At 41.1% G+C, this 21,434-nt stretch overlaps 2 protein-coding genes across 3 annotated transcripts in view; one reads left to right on the top strand and one right to left on the bottom strand.

The window, feature by feature from the left end:
* Positions 1-21,434, bottom strand: part of LOC135711377 (nuclear pore complex protein Nup88-like) — a 489,612-nt gene that overhangs the window by 294,491 nt on the left and 173,687 nt on the right. The gene's annotated exons all lie outside the window — the stretch shown is intronic.
* On the top strand, positions 2,715-3,888 carry LOC135711329 (inactive hydroxysteroid dehydrogenase-like protein 1). The gene is made up of 4 exons (XM_065234119.1): positions 2,715-2,933; positions 2,995-3,228; positions 3,292-3,737; positions 3,798-3,888. The coding sequence occupies exons 1-4, from the start codon at positions 2,792-2,794 to the stop codon at positions 3,882-3,884; spliced, it is 909 nt and encodes a 302-aa protein (XP_065090191.1). The 5' UTR covers positions 2,715-2,791; the 3' UTR covers positions 3,885-3,888.

The raw sequence follows: 21,434 nt of genomic DNA, 5'->3' as shown, positions 1-21,434 counted from the left end.
CGCATCCGCTCCCGCAAACAATGCATCCGATCCCCAATCCGGCGCAACTGGCATCCCGCCCTCGCATGTCAACATCACCATTAGATAGGGGAAATTTTCCCCTATCTTATAGCGGCGCAGCACGCGCGGGCGAGCGACCAGTCACACCAAACCGACCATCAAACGCACTGCCCACAAAAGCAGACACGTCCCCACCAAAATGCAATCGAGAAATGTATAAGAACAACTTCAACTGGAACGTACTCACCAAATCAATGTATCCGGGAGCGCATTCCCGATGCTTAATTTTCTCTAGTCATTTTTAAACAATTTTAATGCCGGCGCCGGTGGTGTAGTGGTAAGCTAGACTGCTTTCTAACACCCCAATGGGCCAAGGTCGGTGGGATTTTTCTGAGGCATAAAAATCTCTGGTCACGTCTTCCTTCAGAAGGGAAGTGAAGCCGTTGGTCCCGGCCCATGTGTGTTGTGAATGGGTGCAATATCCTACGCAGGTGTGGAAGCTGCCTTCCTGCACATTCGGTTGCCGTCAATGGATGGCAATCGATGTCCGTCGGTGATTGGCACTAGATTGCGGAACAGAGACCGACGTTAAATAAAGGAAAAGCATTTTTAAACAATTCCTCCTCCAGCGAATCCAACCACACTATAACTAAACATCACTCTTCAAGTCACTCTGTGCACAAAAGCAATGCACACCGCAAAAACCTAATAATAGATCAGCGCGGTTGAGTCACACCGTCAACAAAGGGAGCGAGAGCACACCAGGCACCTAAGCAACAGGGGGAAAACATCAGCACAAACCATCCTAAATCAAATTATCGCGTCCGGGACACAAAACTATTCAAATGCGAGCACCGAAAAATTACACAGCAGCACAAAGATAGCCCGAGCTCTAAAAAAAAGCATGCAGCGGAGCAAAAACACACAACCGTTCTCAGACGCTTCTCAAAGCGGACGGCCATGAGAACCAGCCTGATATCCTCCGACGAACTTCAGGCTATTGCTCGATCATTGGCGACTGGAGTTTCTTTTTAAATAGAGGACAAACGAGGCCTTCCAACAAGCTAGCGGGCAGCTCTTTTTTCTCCCGCATCTCAGAAAAAAAAAAAAAACGATGGAACCCAATCAAGCGTATTACTTTAGACCTCTTCCTCATCCATATGATTCGTGTGTGCGATGGATCACTCTCTTTTATTACAAGTGTTACAATCCATCTTTAACAACATCCTAAAAATTGTAGGTACAAATATACAGCATTTACCAATATAAATGCATCGATCTACTTTTTGAAGTTTTTGCTGAGTTAATTGGCAAATCAAAGTTGGCACTCGTGGAGAATAGAAGAACTATGAAAGTGATGATGGTTTCAAAGATTTCCTTAGGGAAGGTATACGAGTGCAATCTTAAAATGCTTTTATTTTGCAAATGGAGCATTTTATTACAGTGGTAGAGAAGCTGATATCTATGTATTCACCTAAAAATCTGAAAAGATTTTTTTTTATATTAGTCCTTAAGTTTTCTACTAACGTAGCATTAACCAGATTTAAATAAAATGTTCCATTTGCAAAATAAAAGCATTTTAAGATTGCCCTCGTATACCTCACCGTGTAAAATTTTGAAACCATCATCACTCTCATAGTTCTTCTATTCTCCACTAGTGCCAACTTTGATTTGCCAATTCTTGACGCGTTTCAAATTGCTTTATGACCGTTGGACAACCCAGTCGTGAACGAGAGAATACTCATCAAACGCTCTTCAGGTAATACAAGGTACTCTGGGGCAACTTAACGTGCGCGAGGAAGTTGAAACAGATACAGAGATAAACATATTTTGTAATTTTCAACTACAAACTGGAGCAGGTTTTTGAATATAAAATTGCACGTTTGACGATCAGTAATTCAATGAGTTGAAGCTGAAATTTACACGTTCGTTGAAAATTCAATTAATTTCAATTGGACTTTTCACTTTATGACTTTATGTAAAAACACAGATGCATGTACAATTCAATGCAAATTCATGGATTAATAAATACTATCACGTAAAATTTAAGTTGAATTGCTGTATGTTTCAACTAATGCCAGAAAATAAATCAATGTGCTAAATGTAAATTTACAAAATTCAGCGGCATTGCGCACTAGCGCAAACTTCTGTACAGACATTATCACGTCCAATTGTATTGGTGCACTATCTCAGAACTGTGGTAGTGAAAATCCGAGGAAAATACAAAACAAACCGCTGTCAAACACATTTCGACTGATCAAAATCAATACATTTTGAGGTTAGTACCCGAGGAAAGTATTAAACAACTTTACACGGCAACAGGTCCGCTAGTGTGCGTGCGTTAAACGTCATTAATCTCTATTAAAGCTATTCATTGTGAGAAACGCCTTTCGTTTCACCTTCCCCACGAGGTTTCAGCTTACCCCAGTGTACCTTATATTTATGTAGAGAGTTACTGCATAGCTCCCACAGAGAGGGAACGAACGAGAGAGGCCAGTTGCTGTAATTATTTCTCGTTACAAGAGGATTTTATTCAATGGATCATTGAAGATGCTGAGGTTTTGACAGCACCGTACTGTGGCTACCACAGTATTTTACATTGGTTCGTCCGTATACAGTAGCGCCAAATGAAAACTGTGGTGGGTTCAAAACTCAGCCATCTAAAATGATCCATTCTGTGCATACACACATGTACCTACTCTGCTAGCAGTTAGAGCGTCGCGGCTGATGTTAGTCACCGGTCAGGCAGTTTCATAACATCTGCTCGCACAACTGTCTCAAGTGGAGCGCGATGTTTTGGTGGATCGGAGTGTACGCTGTTCTGCTGTGGGCTTACAACAGCTTCCTGGAGTCGCTTTCCTCCGTCATCTGGGGAACGATTCGAAGTGTTGTCCGAAAGGAAAAGCTATCCCAACGCTATGGACCTTGGGCAGGTATGTTTTGTGCTTTAATTCAAATGAAGTGATTTCAAACGTGGAGAGATTTGTATTGCAGTCATCACCGGGGCAACGGATGGCATTGGCAAGTGCTACGCAGAGTGTTTAGCAAGCAAGGGACTCAATATAATGCTTATCTCACGAACGGAATCCAAACTGATAAAGGTGGCCAGCGAAATCGAGCAAAAGTATGGAGTCGAAACACAATGGATCCAGGTGGACTTTTCTGATGGCCCTCACATTTACGCTGATTTGCATGAAAAGCTCGGCTCGATCGATATTGGGTTGCTAGGTAAGTTTAAACGACCTTCCACCACCTGATGCGTAAATCCGATGCTCTTCGTTTTTTTTAAAGTGAACAACGTTGGTTTTCTGCCGGAGCTTGGATCTTTTGCACAGAACACCGAATCTGATCTCCTGACCTTGATCAATCTGAACGTAATGGCAACAACGATGCTGACGCATATGATTCTGCCTGCGATGAAAAGTCGCCGGCGGGGCATTGTAATCAACGTAGCATCAAGTTCGGGCTACGTGCCAATACCGTACCTGACGGCATACAGTGCATCCAAGGCGTTTGTGGTGAACTTCAGTTTGGCACTGAGTCATGAGCTTCGGGGCACTGGCGTCGAGTGCCAGGTCGTGTCACCATCGATAGTACAAACCAACATGGCCCATCAGTACACGGATGGTATTCCGTGGTACGTGCTTGTGCTGGAACCGGATCAGATGGCACGGTGGGGAGTGTTCACCATTGGAAAAACGGCACACACATGCGGTCATTGGTTGCACTGCTTACAGGTTTGTAGCGATTGGATGGGAATGGGTTTTGTATTAGACTCTAACATCATTTGATTACAGATTATATGGTGGGCGTTCCTTCCGTTGACACTGGCCATTCGATTCGCTGGTGGTCTCTTCGTAAAGGATGTCAATAAAATGAAATAGTGTGCTGTTGAGAATGATCTCCCAACTTGTCCTAAGCCCAGAGACAGAATCCGAATAGCCTTGTCTGCACAACTGTGGATCGAATTTAATTGATCGAATTGAATCAAACCTCTAGTAATGTTTTGCAATTGAATTCCAAACTCGAAAAACTTTTGGTATATTAGGCTACGCTCAATAATACAAGGTGGAAAAAGCCCATAATTTAATGCGAAATTACCAATAAACCTGTTTACTCAAAGATGAAAAATAAATTCCTTGATATTCCCTGAATTTCTATTCATTTTTTTTCTGAAAAATTTCGAAGCGAAGGAAATCCAAGCTTTTTCATAAAAAAAACGCCGGATTAGCGCTGGCACTCTGCTTCCCGGACGGTTATATGTGTGTGATTTTAGAATCGAGAAAGAAAGCATGATTCATCATGTTTGCAAGCATCAGAAGATTTGGCGCTATCTGCATTGTTTGATTTTTTTTCTCCCGGACCAGAAATTTGTGGCATCGCGAGTGATAATTTTTATTTCAGTTTATGATGTTGGTACGTTCGCAACTATTTTTGAAAAAAAAAAAAAAATTGTTTTTGATCGAAAGTGTACCAAAACTGCTTTTGAACGTGTTTCGCAGTTGGGTGTGATGAAATTCGTGCATTCCCGGTTGATTTTCAGTGGAAATTCCGTTTCACAAAATTGCCCACCGATACCTTTTTTTTGCCATTCGACGACGACGGGTATGTTTTCGCGAGAGTGACGTTTATTATTGAATCCGTTTCTTTGTACGGCTGTGTTTTTTTGTAACCAGCGGTGTAAGTGTGCCTGCGAATGGCATTGCCTCCTGGGAGGCCGGTTCACCGTGTTCGGATGTCACGCTTTCATCGAGTAGTTCTATCGAGAGTCTTTCAGAGACGATAGTTTTTGTTGAACTGCAGAAGGATATAAATCGTCCTCTAATCTATGGGAGCTCTTCGAAATCGCCGTGAAGTCATGGATTCCTTTGTAACATATCGGGTGAGATCTTTCCTTTATTGTTCTCTTAACATTCATTCCATTGTTATACGACACATTACATGCTGGGTATGAGACGGTCCTCAGGGCACCCGACTGAAGCGATTTGGATGGGGAGAGTGGAATCGCCAACTTCCTGTCGTTAACAGATCGTGAATTGAAGGCGGGCTCTTCTTCCCCACTCATTGGGACATCCCCTAGTGCGATGGCTTGTACATTACCGGGTTGTAGGATTTTATTGTTGGAAGGAGATTCTCTTTGATCCCGCGAACTAAGCATAAGTGTCTCTGCTTACAGGTTCACCCTCGGTTTTTGGCCCTTCATACAATGGTAAATTGAATACAATCAGGTGTTGTACTTGATCAAGTTATACGAGGTGGACAGTCCAACAATGGTTGTGCCTGCAACAATGAGTGGTTTCCTTTACATACATAGACCTTACTGTAAAATTATTACTTTATGGATTAATTAGATGGTAAATCAATAAGCTCGTCAAAAATTGATTGTAGTTGTCCAAGTTTCTAATTTTGGATTCTATAATACAGCCATTCCATTCCATATAATAGTGCTCAGAATTTCGTAAAAAATTGTAGTTTTGTTCCTTGATTTAGGTTAGCGACTGAAAGTCAATTTTTATTTGTTATATGCGACAGTTAGAAGATACTGAGAGGTTAGCACATATCATCGGCAAGAGACGTGCGTGTGAGAAAATTTGCGAAAAAATCTAAGGGCACCGGTGGGATTCGAACCAACAATTCCCATTCAGTACACGGGTGCATTGCCAATTATACAACGGTGGACCTATGGTCTACGGATGTATTTGGCTAATGACATATGAGTTTCGAATCCGTTTCCCTCCCTAGTCTTTTTGCGCAAGCGTTCTCAATACACAACAATCGTCTATTACCGACGATATGTGCTTGTACCGCAACCACTCAGTATCGGTCGATGTGAACAAACACAACTCGTCTCTGTTCTACATCACACATGTTGGATACGGGATGTCCAATGCAGTATGAATAGAGCAATGAGCTGCTGGTTTTATCATCAAATTAATTTTCGATTTAGATTAGCGACTGAAAGTCAATTTTTATTTGTTATATGCGACAGTTAGAAGATACTGAGAGGTTAGCACATATCATCGCAGCTCATTGCTCTATTCATACTGCATTGGACATCCCGTATCCAACATGTGTGATGTAGAACAGAGACGAGTTGTGTTTGTTCCTTGACGCAAAATATTAGACCCTTAATTTTTATTTTGTCATTAGAGTGATCATTTACATGATAGGGTGGTTCAAAATCTCGTTCTGGACCACTGAAGAGTGAATTTCAGGAAAAAATAAAAAGCGCACGAAGATGAAGTTTAATCAATTTGTTGTCTTCATATAAGTTTTTGGTTGAAAGAAGGCGTATCTGATAAAGTGGTCATCCATACATTATACTCATTAGGACGCCACTTGCAAATCCTAACTTGTTTGACTGACGATTTATGATATCGAAATGTTCTACAAAGTTGTAGAGCTTATCTTTTTCATAAACTTTGCTGAAGACACACATTAACTAGCATATCATTTTCATTGAGATATGAAGCTCGGCTTCAAAAATTTTGTTTGATTTTTCAATGGCATATTATGTTCAGGAAACACAAAAACACACAACTTTCTAGAACACAGCAACACGGTATATTGGAAACCACAAAAAATACATCGGTTAATTTCATCCAAACATGATGTTTTACGGAATTCAAATCTTAAAATGGGGCAAATATTTTCAAAAACCAATCAATATCTTAATGAGATTCTACTTACTTTGATGAACATTTTGGTGCAAAAAGAGAGGAGGAAAAATTGTTAACTACTGCGTGAGAGTTAATCAAACATTGGGGGGTTTAGTGTAATTATGGTTTTAAAATCGGTATTTTTTTCAGTTACCCATTCATTCGAGCTTTTAAAAAAAATGTATATTTGAAGAAGGTTTTATCCCGTAAAGTACCAGAACGAACGAATTTTTTTCAACAAACTCGTTCTCAGAAATGCTTTATCCGACTTTCATAAACTTGGATTTTTATTCAAGAGGAATAGTTGAACTAACTTTTGTCGTAGGTGCCACCCCTGTAGAACCCTCCTCGTTCTTGGGAGATGTAAATATGTCTGTGTTTTTTGTACTTTTTTAACCAGTTTGATCAAATGTTTTAAATTTTCACGCGAATCGGTTGTCTGGTGCAGCAAATGATATCAGATAGATGAAATATGATTAGCTAGACTGAATTTTGATATTTCCATAACGTATGGCTACGATATTATCGGTTCCAGGAGTCCCGGAAATCGGTTCTGTAGGACACAGTAATATCTCAGACAAAAGTATCTTGTGGCATGTCAAATCATGTCAAATAGGTAGAATCAAGTGAATGAAGATGATTTGAGCCATTTTGGTACGGTTCCGGAGTTGGAATATAATTACATTGAGGTAATGACATGCCAAAATGACAAGCTGTGATCAATGAAATCAGGTTGTAGTGTATCTGATGACATATGGGCACATTGGCATCGGTTCCGGGAAATCCGTGGAATCCAGTAACATTCGCAGTATAATAATCATGTTGCATATCAAACCATGTTAGCATGATAAGATAGGATCAATAAAGATTATTTGTAGTGATACCTTTGGCATATGGTCACATTGCCTCGGTTCCGGGATTCCGGTATTCCATTTCATAGATTCCGCAATACGATACGGTAATGTATATCTTGTAATCCGGTACTTTAGGCCATAGTCATATTTGCGGCAAATGAATCATACTGCATATCAAATCATAGGATATGGCCATGGCCATATAGACACATTGGCATCTGTTTCAAGGCTTACAGTATCTGGTTCCGTAAATCCTGTATTATGACTAGAAATAATATATTTGAAACTACTATATCGCGCGGTATGTAAAATCATACATGTTCAACCGAGTTGAATATTATAAGGGGTGATGAATATATTATGTCACACTCTAAGGGGGAGGGGGGGTTACGATTTTGTAACAAGCAATGCGTTAGGTATAGGAAAAACGTGACGAAAGGGGGAAGGGGGTTAGTTGATTCTCAATTTAGCGTGACATAATAAATTGATCGGCCCTAATGCAAATAATCTGAGGACAGTAGCCACCATCCAGGATCTGATTCTGGTGCTCCGGAAGTCATTATGAACTAACGGTAAGCTAAAATATTTCAAAGAGTATGACCATCCGCGATCTAATCCAGGTTCTCCGGAAATCATTCCAGCCCAATAAACGAGGCTAAAATGCCAATCATTTAGGAAATTGTGAACACATTCCTTCTTACGGGATCTGATCCAGGTTCTCCGGAAATCATTTTGAGCTAATGGTCCTGACTGAAATATTCCATGGAGTACAACATAACAAGCCTAAGTGAATACACTCAGGTCTTTTTTAACACAATTCCACCGTTTCAGCTGGTTACTGGGATCAGAAAGCAACTGTCCAGTCGCGTCTTTCATAGGCATCTTTGGATTCATCCTTGCTCCAATCAGACGTCGTGATATATCGCAGAGGAGGTGGATATCGCCGATTGTTGCGGCATTCTCTCCTTCGTCGGTCAGGGAGTCCACCCACACTCGCTTGTCCCGTCTGCAATTGCGGTTTACTTCCTTCTCTAGAGCTGACTACCGTTGACAGGCTTCGTTGTTGGCTTCTCTGGTTCTCACCCGCTCTATCGCGGTTTTTGCTTATCTACGCACCACAATGTTCTGCCAGATTTAATCCATGATCCACTCTTTTCGCTCACCTAATGTAATATTCACAATAGGCAATATAATTTCTATAGTGATTTGATGTATCGCACTCTATTGCGCACTCATTGGGCTGGAATGATTTACAGGGGACAGCTTTTTCATATAAGCGATCATATGGAAAACGATTAATTTCGACTTCCCCAAAGAGGCCCTTGAATCAGATCCCGGAAGGTGGCAGTAATCATCAGGGTCATACTATATTGACATCGTAATAATATTCAATTGGATTTGCTGTGGTAATTTAACGTATAACACTCAACCCAAGTAGCACATTTCCATCTCGAAAAGTTGAAGCAGCCTGTTTATGACTGACACAAGTTGTATAGAAGTTGCCACGAACGATTCGTACTAGGGTATGGAGTATTTTAGTCATGAACATGAGTCCAAAATGTCTTCTGGAAAACTCTGGAACAGATCCCGGAAGATGCAAGTGTTCTCAGCATCATGTTTGATTGGAATTGGAATATTTACTTGACTTTGCTGTAGTGGGTTGGAGTGCCACTCTATGGAATATTTTAGCCAGGATCATAAGTCCAGAATGACTTCCATTAGAGAATGTCCTATTACTCCATCACTATTGAGAGATGATGAAGTACATATTCGATTTTTTCAGTTATCATTCTTGCAAATAAAGGTCTAATTATTTATACAGAGCAAAACATAAATTTATAAAATATGAAGCTTTAGTGTGATAATTTATTAGCTAAAGAATGATCTTTAGAAGAGGGTAGGTGGATAGTTCCGTTAGAGTACGGCAGTATGAAAATTGAATAGAAGTTGAAAATGAGCGAAGGGCCATTAATGCGACCGTACAAAGTCGAACGCACACCTTTTGCCTTACCCGTACGATGTACGCGGAGATTTAAGGTATGTCTTCAAATCTACAGGCAAAAGATGTGCGTCCGCCCAGTGATGCAAAATATCATGACACTCACGTGACACTCGTCTACGCATCAACCGACTATCGCTGACAGAACGCACGCAGTGAGAGGTAATGCCATGGCAAACAACAATCACCAGTAATGGTCGCTGCTCACAGGCAAAACGTTACACTCGCTGCTGATGATAAAAAGCACAACGAAAACAGTGACGACTTCTGCAGTACAATGATGAGAAAAAGCGAAACGACAGAAGAAAATGAAAACAATGCCTACGCAACATGCCAGGCAACATTAAACGGAAGCTGTTGGGCTCACTCACCAACACATTCACATAAGCAAGCAAAGCAGCAACTGCTTCAAAACGAGCACAGATGAGTGTCGTGATTGTCGGGAATGACCAGATCGGTGATGGATCACTACCGAAGACGACATTCACCAGTTGCTTTTTACTTCTTTCGTCAACTTGATGGATGGTTATGGAGAGAGCTTCGACGAGCACATTGATAGGAATGTACAAAGCGTTACTACCATCAGCTGTTTGACGATTGTGCTCATTACTGACTGCGGCTGTGGAATAGTTCTAGCGACGTTTCATCACTACCTAAAGCCCCACGTTGCGAGAGCATTTCCAGTCGATGGTGTGTTATAATGCAATTCTTCTTTACTCAACTATTGTGTTGCTCCTCTCGTCATGACCAACGTGGTCATCTCAGAGAGAATGCAGTAGGGTGGTTGTTGCGTTCTGTACCATCATCAGCATTGTTGACGGCTACTCCCGCCTTGAGTTGTTACATTCAAAGTGTTTTTATGTTACTTCATACGCGAAGTTTGCGATTTTCAGAGTTGGTTGGAAATGCTAACATGAAGCTTTAGTGTGATGACAATAGTTGGGTAAAGAAGAATTGCATTATAACATACCATCGACTGGAAATGCTCTCGCAACGTGGTGCTTTAGGTAGTGATGAAACGTCGCTAGAACTATTCCACAGTCGCAGTCAGTAATGAGCAAAGGCGAACGCACATCTTTTGCCTGTAGATTTGAAGACATACTTCAAATCTCCGCCTACATCGTACGGATTAGGCAATAAGTGTGCGTTCGACTTTGTACTGTCGCATTAATGGCCCTTCGCTCATTTTCAACTTCTATTCAATTTTCATACTGCCGTACTCTAACACTTACCCTCTTCTAAAGATCATTCTCTAACCTATGAATTATCACACTAAAGCTTCATGTTAGCATTTCCAACCAACTCTGAAAATCGCAAACTTCGCGTATGCAGTAACATAAAAACAGTTTGAATATAAATTTTAATATTACATCCAAGAGGATGCACTTCAATCATGTCGAAAATCTCATGTAATTTTATGGCCACAAAAATAAACAAATGCAGTAAAAGCAGCTAATGTTAGTTCATGAACTGTATTAATGATAATTTTGTGTAAGCAATATAAACCATACTTTCACTTACAATGAGTGCATCCACTTTGATGTGATATCAAAATTATGTTTTTGATGTGTACCCTTCGGAGTGTTGAAACAGTCTCTAAAGCGTCCCTTTGTCAGTCAAAATTGGATTCCTTAGCAATGACACCGATAATGATCATGCATCAGAATCCTAGTCTTAAGAGAACAACGAATAGAAGATTAGTAATCATATAGATGAAGACTAACTAACTCATTTTTTCCTTGTTTCAAGATCATCCTCGGTGGACAAAGCCGAGTCTTGTCAATATCAACAAGGCGTAAAAAGTAACAAGGACTAAGTTGTGTTCCTTTGATTACTGAAACATCTTGTTCCCCTAGTTTGAAGTAGTCAGGACTAGGAATCGGTGGTAGATCTTACATCCCGTAACGTACCACGAAAAGGTGATCTACCCACGTTACGGGGCAGCTAGGACTGTCCGGAGCACCAGGGTCAGATCCTGGATGGTGGCTACTGTCCTCATATTTATGTTTGTTTGCATTTTAATATTCACCTCGGTTGAACATGCACGATTTTACGTGACACGCGATAAAGTAGCTTCGAATATACCATTCCTAGTCATAGTTCCGAATTTACGGGACCAGATACTGGAAGCATTGGAACAGATGTCAATGTGTCTATATGGCAATGAAATTATTTGAAATAATCGTTCTATGATTTGATGTGCAGTATGATTCATTTGCCTCAAATATGACTATGGCCTAAAGAACTGGGTGTCAGGATCACAGGAACCGATATCAATGTGGCCATGTGTCACAGGATTCATCTCAAACTGTTTTCATTAGGCATATCTACTTTTTTGTCGTGATTCGAACCACCACATGATATGGTTTTCATGAATATGATTATACCTTACCGTATCGTATTGCGGAATCTATGAAATGGAATCTCCCTCATCTGGCATCATCTCCCAAGAACGAGGAGGGTTCTACGGGGGTGGCACCTATGACAAAAGTTAGTTCAACTATTCCCCTTGAATAAAAATCCAAGTTTATGAAAATCGGATGAGGCATTGCTGAGAACGAGTTTGTTGAAAACAATTCGTTCGTCCTGGTACTTTACGGGTTAATTACATAAAATGATCCAACTTTGCTATCTGAAAAGCCTGTGAATATACAATATAATACCTGTGGAAGAAGATTTCCATAGAAAATGGTCAACTGACTCTAATGAAAACTGCACATTGTAAACGAAATACGTATCGGCCATAGATGCCAAAATTAATTAAGTGGAATTAAATTAAAGATAACCTTTTTTGCTGTTTTATTTAAGCATTCCGCTAACAACCCAATTTCATCACTTCACTTTTTTTTTCTTTAATTTGTTTTCCGTGCTGATCACCAATGCTACCGACGCCAAGAAGGCAGCTCCCTGGAAACCTGAACCCTACCTATCGACCCATCAACTCATGAACCGGGGACCGACGGCTTTACTTCCCTTAGAATATCCCGGCGGCGCCGACTGGGATTGAACCCAGGCCTGCTGGGGTGAGAGGTAACCACGCTTACCACTACACCACCGGCGCCGTATCCATTACTTCACTGTCTACGTAGTTAATAAACGGACCCATATTATTATTTTCCTGGTGGATTTTTAAATTTTCTATTTCACGTTTTTTTTCTGGTGAAAATAAAATCCCGACTTTTTCCCGGTTTTCCAAGTTACCTTGTCACCCTGTTTAATATATTCTATTCCTATTTTTAAGTATTGATTGATGCTTTATAGGGTAGACGTACCAGTTATGGCTATACGTTCCCATTATGGTGTATTCCAATTATGGCCTATGGAATTCCATAGGCCATAATTGGAACATACCATAATGGGAACGTATAGCCATAACTGGTACGTCTACCCTACGAGAATTTAAAAATTCCTCGAGGATTCCTGGAAATAGTAAGCCACACCTTTATTGATTGGCACATATATACGGAAATTCGTTAGAACAGATTTCCAAAAGACTCCAAAGATCAGTCAAAGCAGAAATTTTATAAATATGCCTGTACAAAAATCCTAATTACGCTTTCACTTAAAAAACAAGCATCATCCATTTGGAAAATTGTTTCCCTCGTTATCCGCAAGTAGACACGTGAGAGTAGTTAGCGTCACCTTATCTTACGCACAAAACATTTCCGCAGCTAAAGAAACGGATACCAAGAAGCCAATAAATATTATTCCCACCTAATTACGACGCACTGGCAAAGGATTGAATTCCACCCCTCACGTTCCACTAGCAAATCCAGCGTTCAAAATGCCTCCGGGGCTTTCTTTCCCATTACCACCTCTCCAGTGCTCCACTGCCGGGTGTGACAATAAAAACGTATACACGCGCCGTTCGCAGTTCCACACTAATGGAAATACTTTTCCGCTGGAATTTGCAACACCTTTCGAATAATTAGATTAATTCTCAACACATATTTGTCATTATGATTTTCCTCGCGATGATGGTGCTGGTGCCGTGGCTCGGGGAATGGGATGGAACCATAACCAACCGCGCTATTAGAGCGAATCAGCGTTCAACAAACCCACGGTGATTAATAAATCAAAAATTATTCCCATTGTGTACGAACGTGCGTTAACGGAGCGGGCGGAGTCCTTCGGTTCCGGTGTGGGTGTGTGATGTGAAAGTGAAAGCTTTTAATTTTTAATTTCAATCGAAATTGAACATTGTTTTCCCATTCTGGCGGTGTCACCACAAGAAGAATATGCACGCGGCTGGCCGAGAAAGCTTCACTGGACTGGAAAATTAAAACAAATCATTTCGGTTTGCTTTCGCTAGCGCTAGAAGGAAGTTGGCGATTCGTGGACTCAGTGTAGGGTAGTCCTGCTGAAGAAAATTGCTTGGAATTCGGAAAGCAATATTACTTGCCACCCTGTAGTTTGATATTATTTTGTGGGAAAGTTAAACATCAATACGATATTTGATCTTAACCGACTATTAACACGCCTCACGATTGGGCGTTGCATAATTGTGAATCTAAAACCTGTGTCTTTTAAAAAATGCTGGAAAGAGAAAAGAATATTGGAGGACCGCTGCTGTAAATATTTTAATGGTCTACGATTGATTGACGACGAATAAGTCAATAAATAAATAAGTATTCACTCAGTGCATGACGTTGGCAAGATGGACCATCCATGGTCTGAGCCGTAATTAGACACAACAGAACAGCAAAAACAAAATACATGACGCAACCCTTGCTGGTATAAGGCTTCAATCAAATCATCAAAATAACAGTACCTAATGCTTCAGTAGAATTGTTGCAAAAAAAATCATTTAATAGTTCGATCGGAAATAGTACAAAACTGTGCTGCGTTTATGTATTTATGCGTTTAAGATAGAATAACTAGCTGTAGTTGTAACAGAATCTGAAAGCCGTCGATAAGTTCGGACGCGTTTTTAATTAGCTCCAGGTACCGTGCCCGGTAGTTTTGATTGATTCAGTTTTTTCTTTGCATACGTTATGAACTGAGAAATTTGTGTGCTCTTCGGGCTTCGGATCGAAAGTCGGTTTTCCAAGTGGTATGTATACCCTTCTTTGTAAGAAGGGTAGAAACCCGCTGATGACTCACGGTGGCGACGTCTGGGTACGAGGAAGGTGTGGAAGGCAAAATAGACTGAGCTCGATGCGCACAAATTAAGACGTCTAAAAGGATGAACAAGCGAAAAGGCGAAGAAAGCCAAATATAGCAAGAAATAATAACATTAACAACAGCAACAGCATCAATTCACGTAATCATCGCATGAATAATTTCAACAATGATGTCAGCACTAACTTCTTCGGTAACCGCTACATCGCTCGTAATAACAACCATGACAACAACAACTCCAGCAATTTCAACTTTATCAGCGGTTCGAATTCACTTTGGCCGGATCGAGAGCTTCTTGCAGCCAGCAAAAGATCGCTTCTCCAGACTGCCGGTTAATTATCGACCGAAGATGTAGTTTAAATACCCGGTGAGCGGTCCTGCGAACTCACATTGTATCCATCTGGAGGACTCTTCAGCATCAACCTTTGCGCACAACGAGCAATTGGCTTCAGTATTCTTGGACATTAAGGGGGTCAGTGAAATTCTGTCAGACAATCTGATGTGGACTTTCTGGAATTTTAAATAATTTCTTGTACAATTTATTGTCAGAAAAGCAAATGAACTTTTCCCTTGGAGAACTGACAACTTCCAGAATTAGTTACATGGGTCTAATGAGAGAGAGAAGGATTAGTAAATTCCATTTAATTCCACTACCTTATTTGCTTATCCTTGACAGATACGCGTATTTCGTCTACAATGTGCAGACTTCTTCAGTGTCTTGTACTAATACTCGACTTACAGGACACTGAAGAAGTCTGCACAGATTCCGCAAACTTTAGGCCTTGTTCCGTTTATGTTGCTGAGTTGGCAGCAATCAACTTCGCAATGCCCGCAGACCATTACTTCATCTTCCCGGATAGTCTCAGTTCGATTGAGGCTATTCGGTCGATGAAACCAAGTAGGCACTCATCTTATTTCCTTTCAAAAGCAAGGGAGCAGATGAGTGTGCTGGTCGAAAGATCATATATGATTACCTTTGTATGGGTTCCCTCACATTGTTTAATCCCAGGCAATGAGAAGGCTGACTCTTTCGCAAAGGTGGGCGCAGGAAGGCGAATTTTATGACAGGCAAATTTCAGACGATGAATTTTACCATTTAGTGCGTCAGAGTACCCTTTCGAGTTGGCAAACCGATTGGGACACTGGAAATCTTGGACGGTGGTTACATTCAATTATTCTTAATGTTTCTTCGAGAACGTGGTTTAAAGGCTTGGGCTTGAAACGTGACTTCATTCGCGTGATGAGTAGACTTATGTCCAACCACTACTCGCTAGACGCACATCGAGAGTTGCGACCTATCACAATCACGATCGTCAAACAGCTGTTGGTAGTAACGCTTTGTACATTTCTATCGATGTGCTCGTCTTCGATCCACTAGGCCTCGTCGGCCCGGTTATTGCTACTGTTAAGATGAAGTAATGAAATTGGGTTGTTAGCGGAATGCTAAGGGGGTTAGATTTTGATAAGTTCTTTAGTGGGAATGACACTGATGAAGACTGCACATTGTAGTCGAAATACGTATCTGTCATGGATACCAAAATTAATTAAGTGGAATTAAATGGAAGATAACCTTTTTTGCTGTTTTACTGTTAAGATGTTTATGCAACGGCTCTGGAAGCTAAAAGGCGAGGATAATCAACCCTACGAGTGGGACAGACCCCTTCCACCGAAACTGCAAGAAGAATGGAAAAGATATCATGCCACGCTGGACATCCTCTTGGAACTACGAATTCCTCGTTTCGTTTCTTTCGCCGATGCACCCAGAATTCAGCTTCATTTGTTCTCCGATGCGTCAGAGTTGGCATACGGTGCCTGTTGTTACGTTCGTTCTGAGAATGATGATCGTATCCACGTGCAACTCTTGACATCCAAGTCAAAGGTTGCTCCACTCGCCACTAAACGTTCCATCGCTCGACTTGAGCTCAGCGCTGCTGTGCTATCCCCCAGACTCTTCCAGAAGGTAGAACAATCGATACGAGCCACGTTTGATGTTTTCTTCTGGACAGATTCTACCACAGTTCTCCAATGGCTCAATTCTACACCGAATCGCTGGAAAGCATTCGTGGCTAATCGAGTGTCAACAATCCAGTCAAACACAGAAGGATATTCCTGGAAACACGTTCCCGGAAGTGACAATCCCGCTGATGAATTATCGCGAGGCTTGACGCCTATTGATCTCCGTAACCAATCTCGACGGTGGAACGAACCATCGTGGCTCTCACAACCTCCGAGTCATTGGCCACACGCAAGCCTACCAGATGAAGAATACCCATCGGTCGCCGAAGAAACACGCAAGGTTACATTAGTGACTTTGCATAACGAACAACCCCAATTCGTCGATCAACTATGTTCCCGCTATTCTACGCACAGCAAACTCCGTCGTATTGTAGCGTACTGTATCAAGTACATCCAATCACTCAAGGCTGCAGTGCATAAGTCCACCGAAAACCAAACACTACTCCTCTCAACAACCAATCTCGTAGATGCTGATCGTGCATTAGCCCGTCTAGCACAACAACAAACGTTCTGTGATGAGTTAGCTGAACTTCAAACCTCTTCCGTTGTGAAAGGTGCTCCGTTGAAATGGTTGAAGCCTCACTTGAGTGACGATGGACTCCTCCGTGTTGGAGGCCGGCTTGAGCATGTCTGTGTATCAGAAGCAAGCAAACATCCTCTCATCTTGTCAGCTAAACATCCGTTGTCTCGTTTACTCTGCGAACATTACCACAAGATTCTCCTCCACGCTGGTAAAAAATATTGGATAATTGGAGGAAGAGATCTAGCTCGGCACACCTATCACCGTTGTGCCAAATGTTTCCATCTGTGGCGTAGATTATTGTGGTCCAGTGTTTCTCAAGTCGCCAATTCGAAATCGTCCGCCAACCAAAGCATATATCGCAATCATCGTGTGCTTTTCCACCAGAGCCGTGCACATTGAATTGGTATCAGACCTCTCAACGCCAGCATTTCTATCCGCGCTACGTCGTTTTGTGGCTCGTCGCGGCCGTATCCAAGAACTCCACTCCGATAATGGAACGGCTTTCAAGGGTGCCGCAAATTCAATGCACCGCGTCTACGAGATGCTGAAGGCCAACAACACTGACCGTGAAATGATCAGCAACTGGTGTGCAGAGCAAAAAATCAAATGGAAGTTTATACCGCCACGCGCCCCGCACTTCGGAGGATTGTGGGAAGCCACGGTGAAATCATGTAAGCATCACCTACTACGAGAAACCGGCCATACGTCCTTCACCCAAGAAGACATGATAACACTGTTGGCACATATAGAAATGTGTCTAAACTCACGGCCATTGACTCCGATACCCAGCGATTCCGCCGACCTCGAAGTGTTGACACCAGGTCACTTCCTTGTTGGTTCGAATCTCCAAGCAGTCCCGGAAGCCAACATCAAAGAAATTCCAGATAACCGCCTAGATCACTGGGAACGTACCCAAAAGCATTTTCAGCGAATCTGGGCAAGGTGCTATCCAGAATATCTCGCCCAGTTGCAAACCCGGGCAAGCAAAGGCTGCAAGTTACCGGTTAACCTACAGTTGGGACGGATCGTGGTCATCAAAGACGAAAATCTCCCGCCGGCACAATGGCCACTGGGTCGAATCACCAAACTGCATCCAGGCAAGGATGGTACCGTACGCGTCGTCAGCATGAAAACAGCTAAAGCAGAGAACGTCGTGCGACTAGTCGTCGAAATCGCCCTTCTACCAATACCATCCGAATGCGAAGATCATCAATAGTCGAACTGCAAGCCGAAACTACAAAGATTGGCCGAGCAGTCCGAAACTGACTCACTGCATATAAGAACAGCTAACAGAGCACTATTCTACTCTCGTCGATACAACCGAATCACCGCTCACCATTTGCTGAATGGATCGATTCTTCAGACGTCACCCAATCGATGAATTGACCATCTGCGGCAGTCTTCGTATTCGCCGAATTCAGCCGATGTCCGAGAGAATCATGAGAGAGGAACGTAGCACGAGAGAGATTGAAACAGTGTTGCTGTTTCAAGGTGGCCGGAATGATAAGTATACGGTCACATGTAAATATCTGTACATATCACCCAACATTTATAAATAGTTAGCATTAAGTCACATTGAATTCAAACCAAAACAAACTAAAGTAGTTAAGCCTAACACAAATTTAAATAACAGAAAACAGATTTAAATCACCAACCGTCATCACAATTATACCCTACACTGTACGATCGACCCACAAGCTACTGTACACGTAAACCCCCTTTCAATGATAAGCAAGTTGAAAACAAAGTTACACAATCTAATCAAATTTCGGACGATTCAAATTTCGGACACTTTCATTTTTAATTAAATATTACATCCAGTTAGAAACAAAGTAATAATGTTAGATGATCGTGGAGGGCACTAGTCAAAAAAATTTAAAATTTACAAGACATGTGGATCATATTCGACCGAGATAATCAACTTTTCAAAGTGTCCGAAATTCGAGTTTAAGTGTCCGAAATTTGAATCGGCACGGTACAAAATATATAGTCAAAGCAACCGGTAGCAAACCAAAATCGTTCCCTTTATTCCGAGAAAATAAAGCAAACTCCCTTCCAGTAGTGCAGTGCAATTCGAGTGATCTTACGAAATCCGAAACTGATCTCGGTGGTGACCAAAGGTGGCAATAAATCGATCACGGAATCGATTGAGTGCGTATATTTCGTGCGTGATAATCACAGTGAGTGATTCGTGACGAATAAACATCACGACGGTCATTAAAGAAGCATTGCGATAGTGAAGTGTGCTATAGTGGCGAATTACCCTTTCTCGTGGTTTGGTGTGCCGCTATTGAAAATAAAGGGTAGTAATACCTCCGGTGGCCGGTGTTAGATCTCCACGATCGAACAGCGTTCAAAGTACAGCATTTCCATTAGTGTCATTTTCTTTCACAGAGTTCTTTTCAAAAGTCTTATAAAATTAATTTGCGATTCTTTGTTGGAATCCTTTGAAAATTTCATTATATATAAAAGTCTAGAAATTCTCTGCAGAACACTTAAAAAAAACAATAAATTCATCCTTAGATTCTCTTAGAAATCAAAAGTTCTCGGTTACTTTTTCAAAGGGACGTATCAGTTTTTGTAAACAATGTATTTGTTCGTCGATTTGGTATAACTGGTAACTCGCACACGCATGCTAACACCACCATCAGATAGAGGTCATTTTCCACTTCCTGATAGTGGTGTTAGTATACGTGGGTGAGCTACCAGCTAATCCAAATCGACGATCAAATGTATTGTTTACAAAAGCTGATACGTCCCTTCGGAAAAGTAATCGAGAGTTGTGTTTTTGCTAAGAATTCACTGAAGCTTCTTTTCAGTTTATTCGCTTGAATACTTCATAGAATTCACATGCAATTCTCTTCAGAATTGTCTTAACATTTTGCTCAAGATTATCATGGAGTTCTCCTCTGAGTTCTTCTGAAAATTCATTTAGAATTTTCATTAAAATTCTTAAAAAATATACTGAATATCTAGTCCCCAGGCCAAGGGTCTCGATTTTTTTTGTCAGAGTTCAAAATCTGTTTTGACAGGACTACGTCTGTAATGTCTATATGCGGGTACACTTTTCTGAAAATCGAAAATGGAACATGTAATAAAATCATGAAAGATTTTGAACGTTAATAGCTCAGCTGCCACTGGACTAATTTCAATAATTTTATCAACAATCGATCAGAAATATTTCTACGAATCTGTTAAATTCAAGACTTTCTCATTTTTCAAAATGTTATAATTGAAAATTGCACGAATGTGCAACTGTTGCTATGATAGTTAAAATTATCACCAATTGCCTGCGAAAAGCGATTTCCCTAACACAGATTTCAAAGTTGAATTACATCCGGTTTCACCAAACGGTGTTTATTCAATCACCGCGTGGTAAGTGGTGGTGATCTCCAGTACACAACGAAAGGCTGCCTGCAAGCAGCGAGCTGCAGCCCACACAAGCATCCATAGAAGGAGGAAGAAGCCGCACCGCTATTGATCGGAATCAGTAGCTCTTCGTGAGTCGCTGTGGGCCATCTATGTCAAGCGCGTCATACTAAAGAGTATAAATAGAGATAGCTTATTGCGTACTCTCAACTTAGTCTTCTAGATGCACTTCCACAGTTATTGATTGAGAGCTTCCGATGTGTGTGCCATTTTTGCATTAGTATAATTATGTGGCAAGTACAATCATAGAGAAAAGTGGGGCAAGAGTACGCAGGCGGCAGAAGTACGCACTGGTTCGAAAGGCTGGTAAACGAAATGATGGACCAATGATTATGAGTAGAATTGAATCTTGAATTAGTAGGATTTAGTGCAATAATATTACCGAATATATTAATTCCATCAGATTTGTATGATTTTATGTTAATTTCCAACACTAAAAAATCACTGACTTTCAACTCTTGAACAAAGAAAACAGATAACATTAATTTTCCATAAGCCATTTGTGAAAAGCTGTTTTGCTTTCATGAAATCGCTAACAAATTTTAATGCGGTTTTTATGAAGATAATTTGCAGACTGAATTGTTTTTAGCTGAAGCTATTTTGCTTGATCCTTTTCCGTTTAGTTTTATGACGGCATTAATGGGGGCAAAGTTGCCTTGGAAAAAGTTAAATGTTTGTTTTGTTTGTTTGTTTGATCATTGCAATGATTTTCGTTGGATCAACAAGTTGCGTGACATCGTTGATAAGGGAAATTCATCTATTGGAAGCAGTTACTCAAGAAGTATATCTACATAGTTAGTTTGGAACAGGTGGAAGCTCAATCGTTCCCGAAA

The sequence above is a fragment of the Ochlerotatus camptorhynchus genome, unplaced genomic scaffold, assembly GCF_037179485.1.
Source record: "Ochlerotatus camptorhynchus isolate MF236.1 unplaced genomic scaffold, CSIRO-AGI_Acam_v1.1 ptg000432l, whole genome shotgun sequence".
NCBI classification, from domain to species: domain Eukaryota; kingdom Metazoa; phylum Arthropoda; class Insecta; order Diptera; family Culicidae; genus Ochlerotatus; species Ochlerotatus camptorhynchus.
This window is presented reverse-complemented; position numbering and strand designations above follow the sequence as displayed.

Coding starts and splice junctions, on each gene's coding strand:
- LOC135711329 (XM_065234119.1), top strand. CDS start 2,792: ATGTTTTGGTGGATCGGAGTGTACGCTGTTCTGCTGTGGGCTTACAAC. Junction 2,934..2,994: donor ACGCTATGGACCTTGGGCAG/GTATGTTTTGTG, acceptor TTTGTATTGCAG/TCATCACCGGGGCAACGGAT. Junction 3,229..3,291: donor GATCGATATTGGGTTGCTAG/GTAAGTTTAAAC, acceptor TTTTTTTTAAAG/TGAACAACGTTGGTTTTCTG.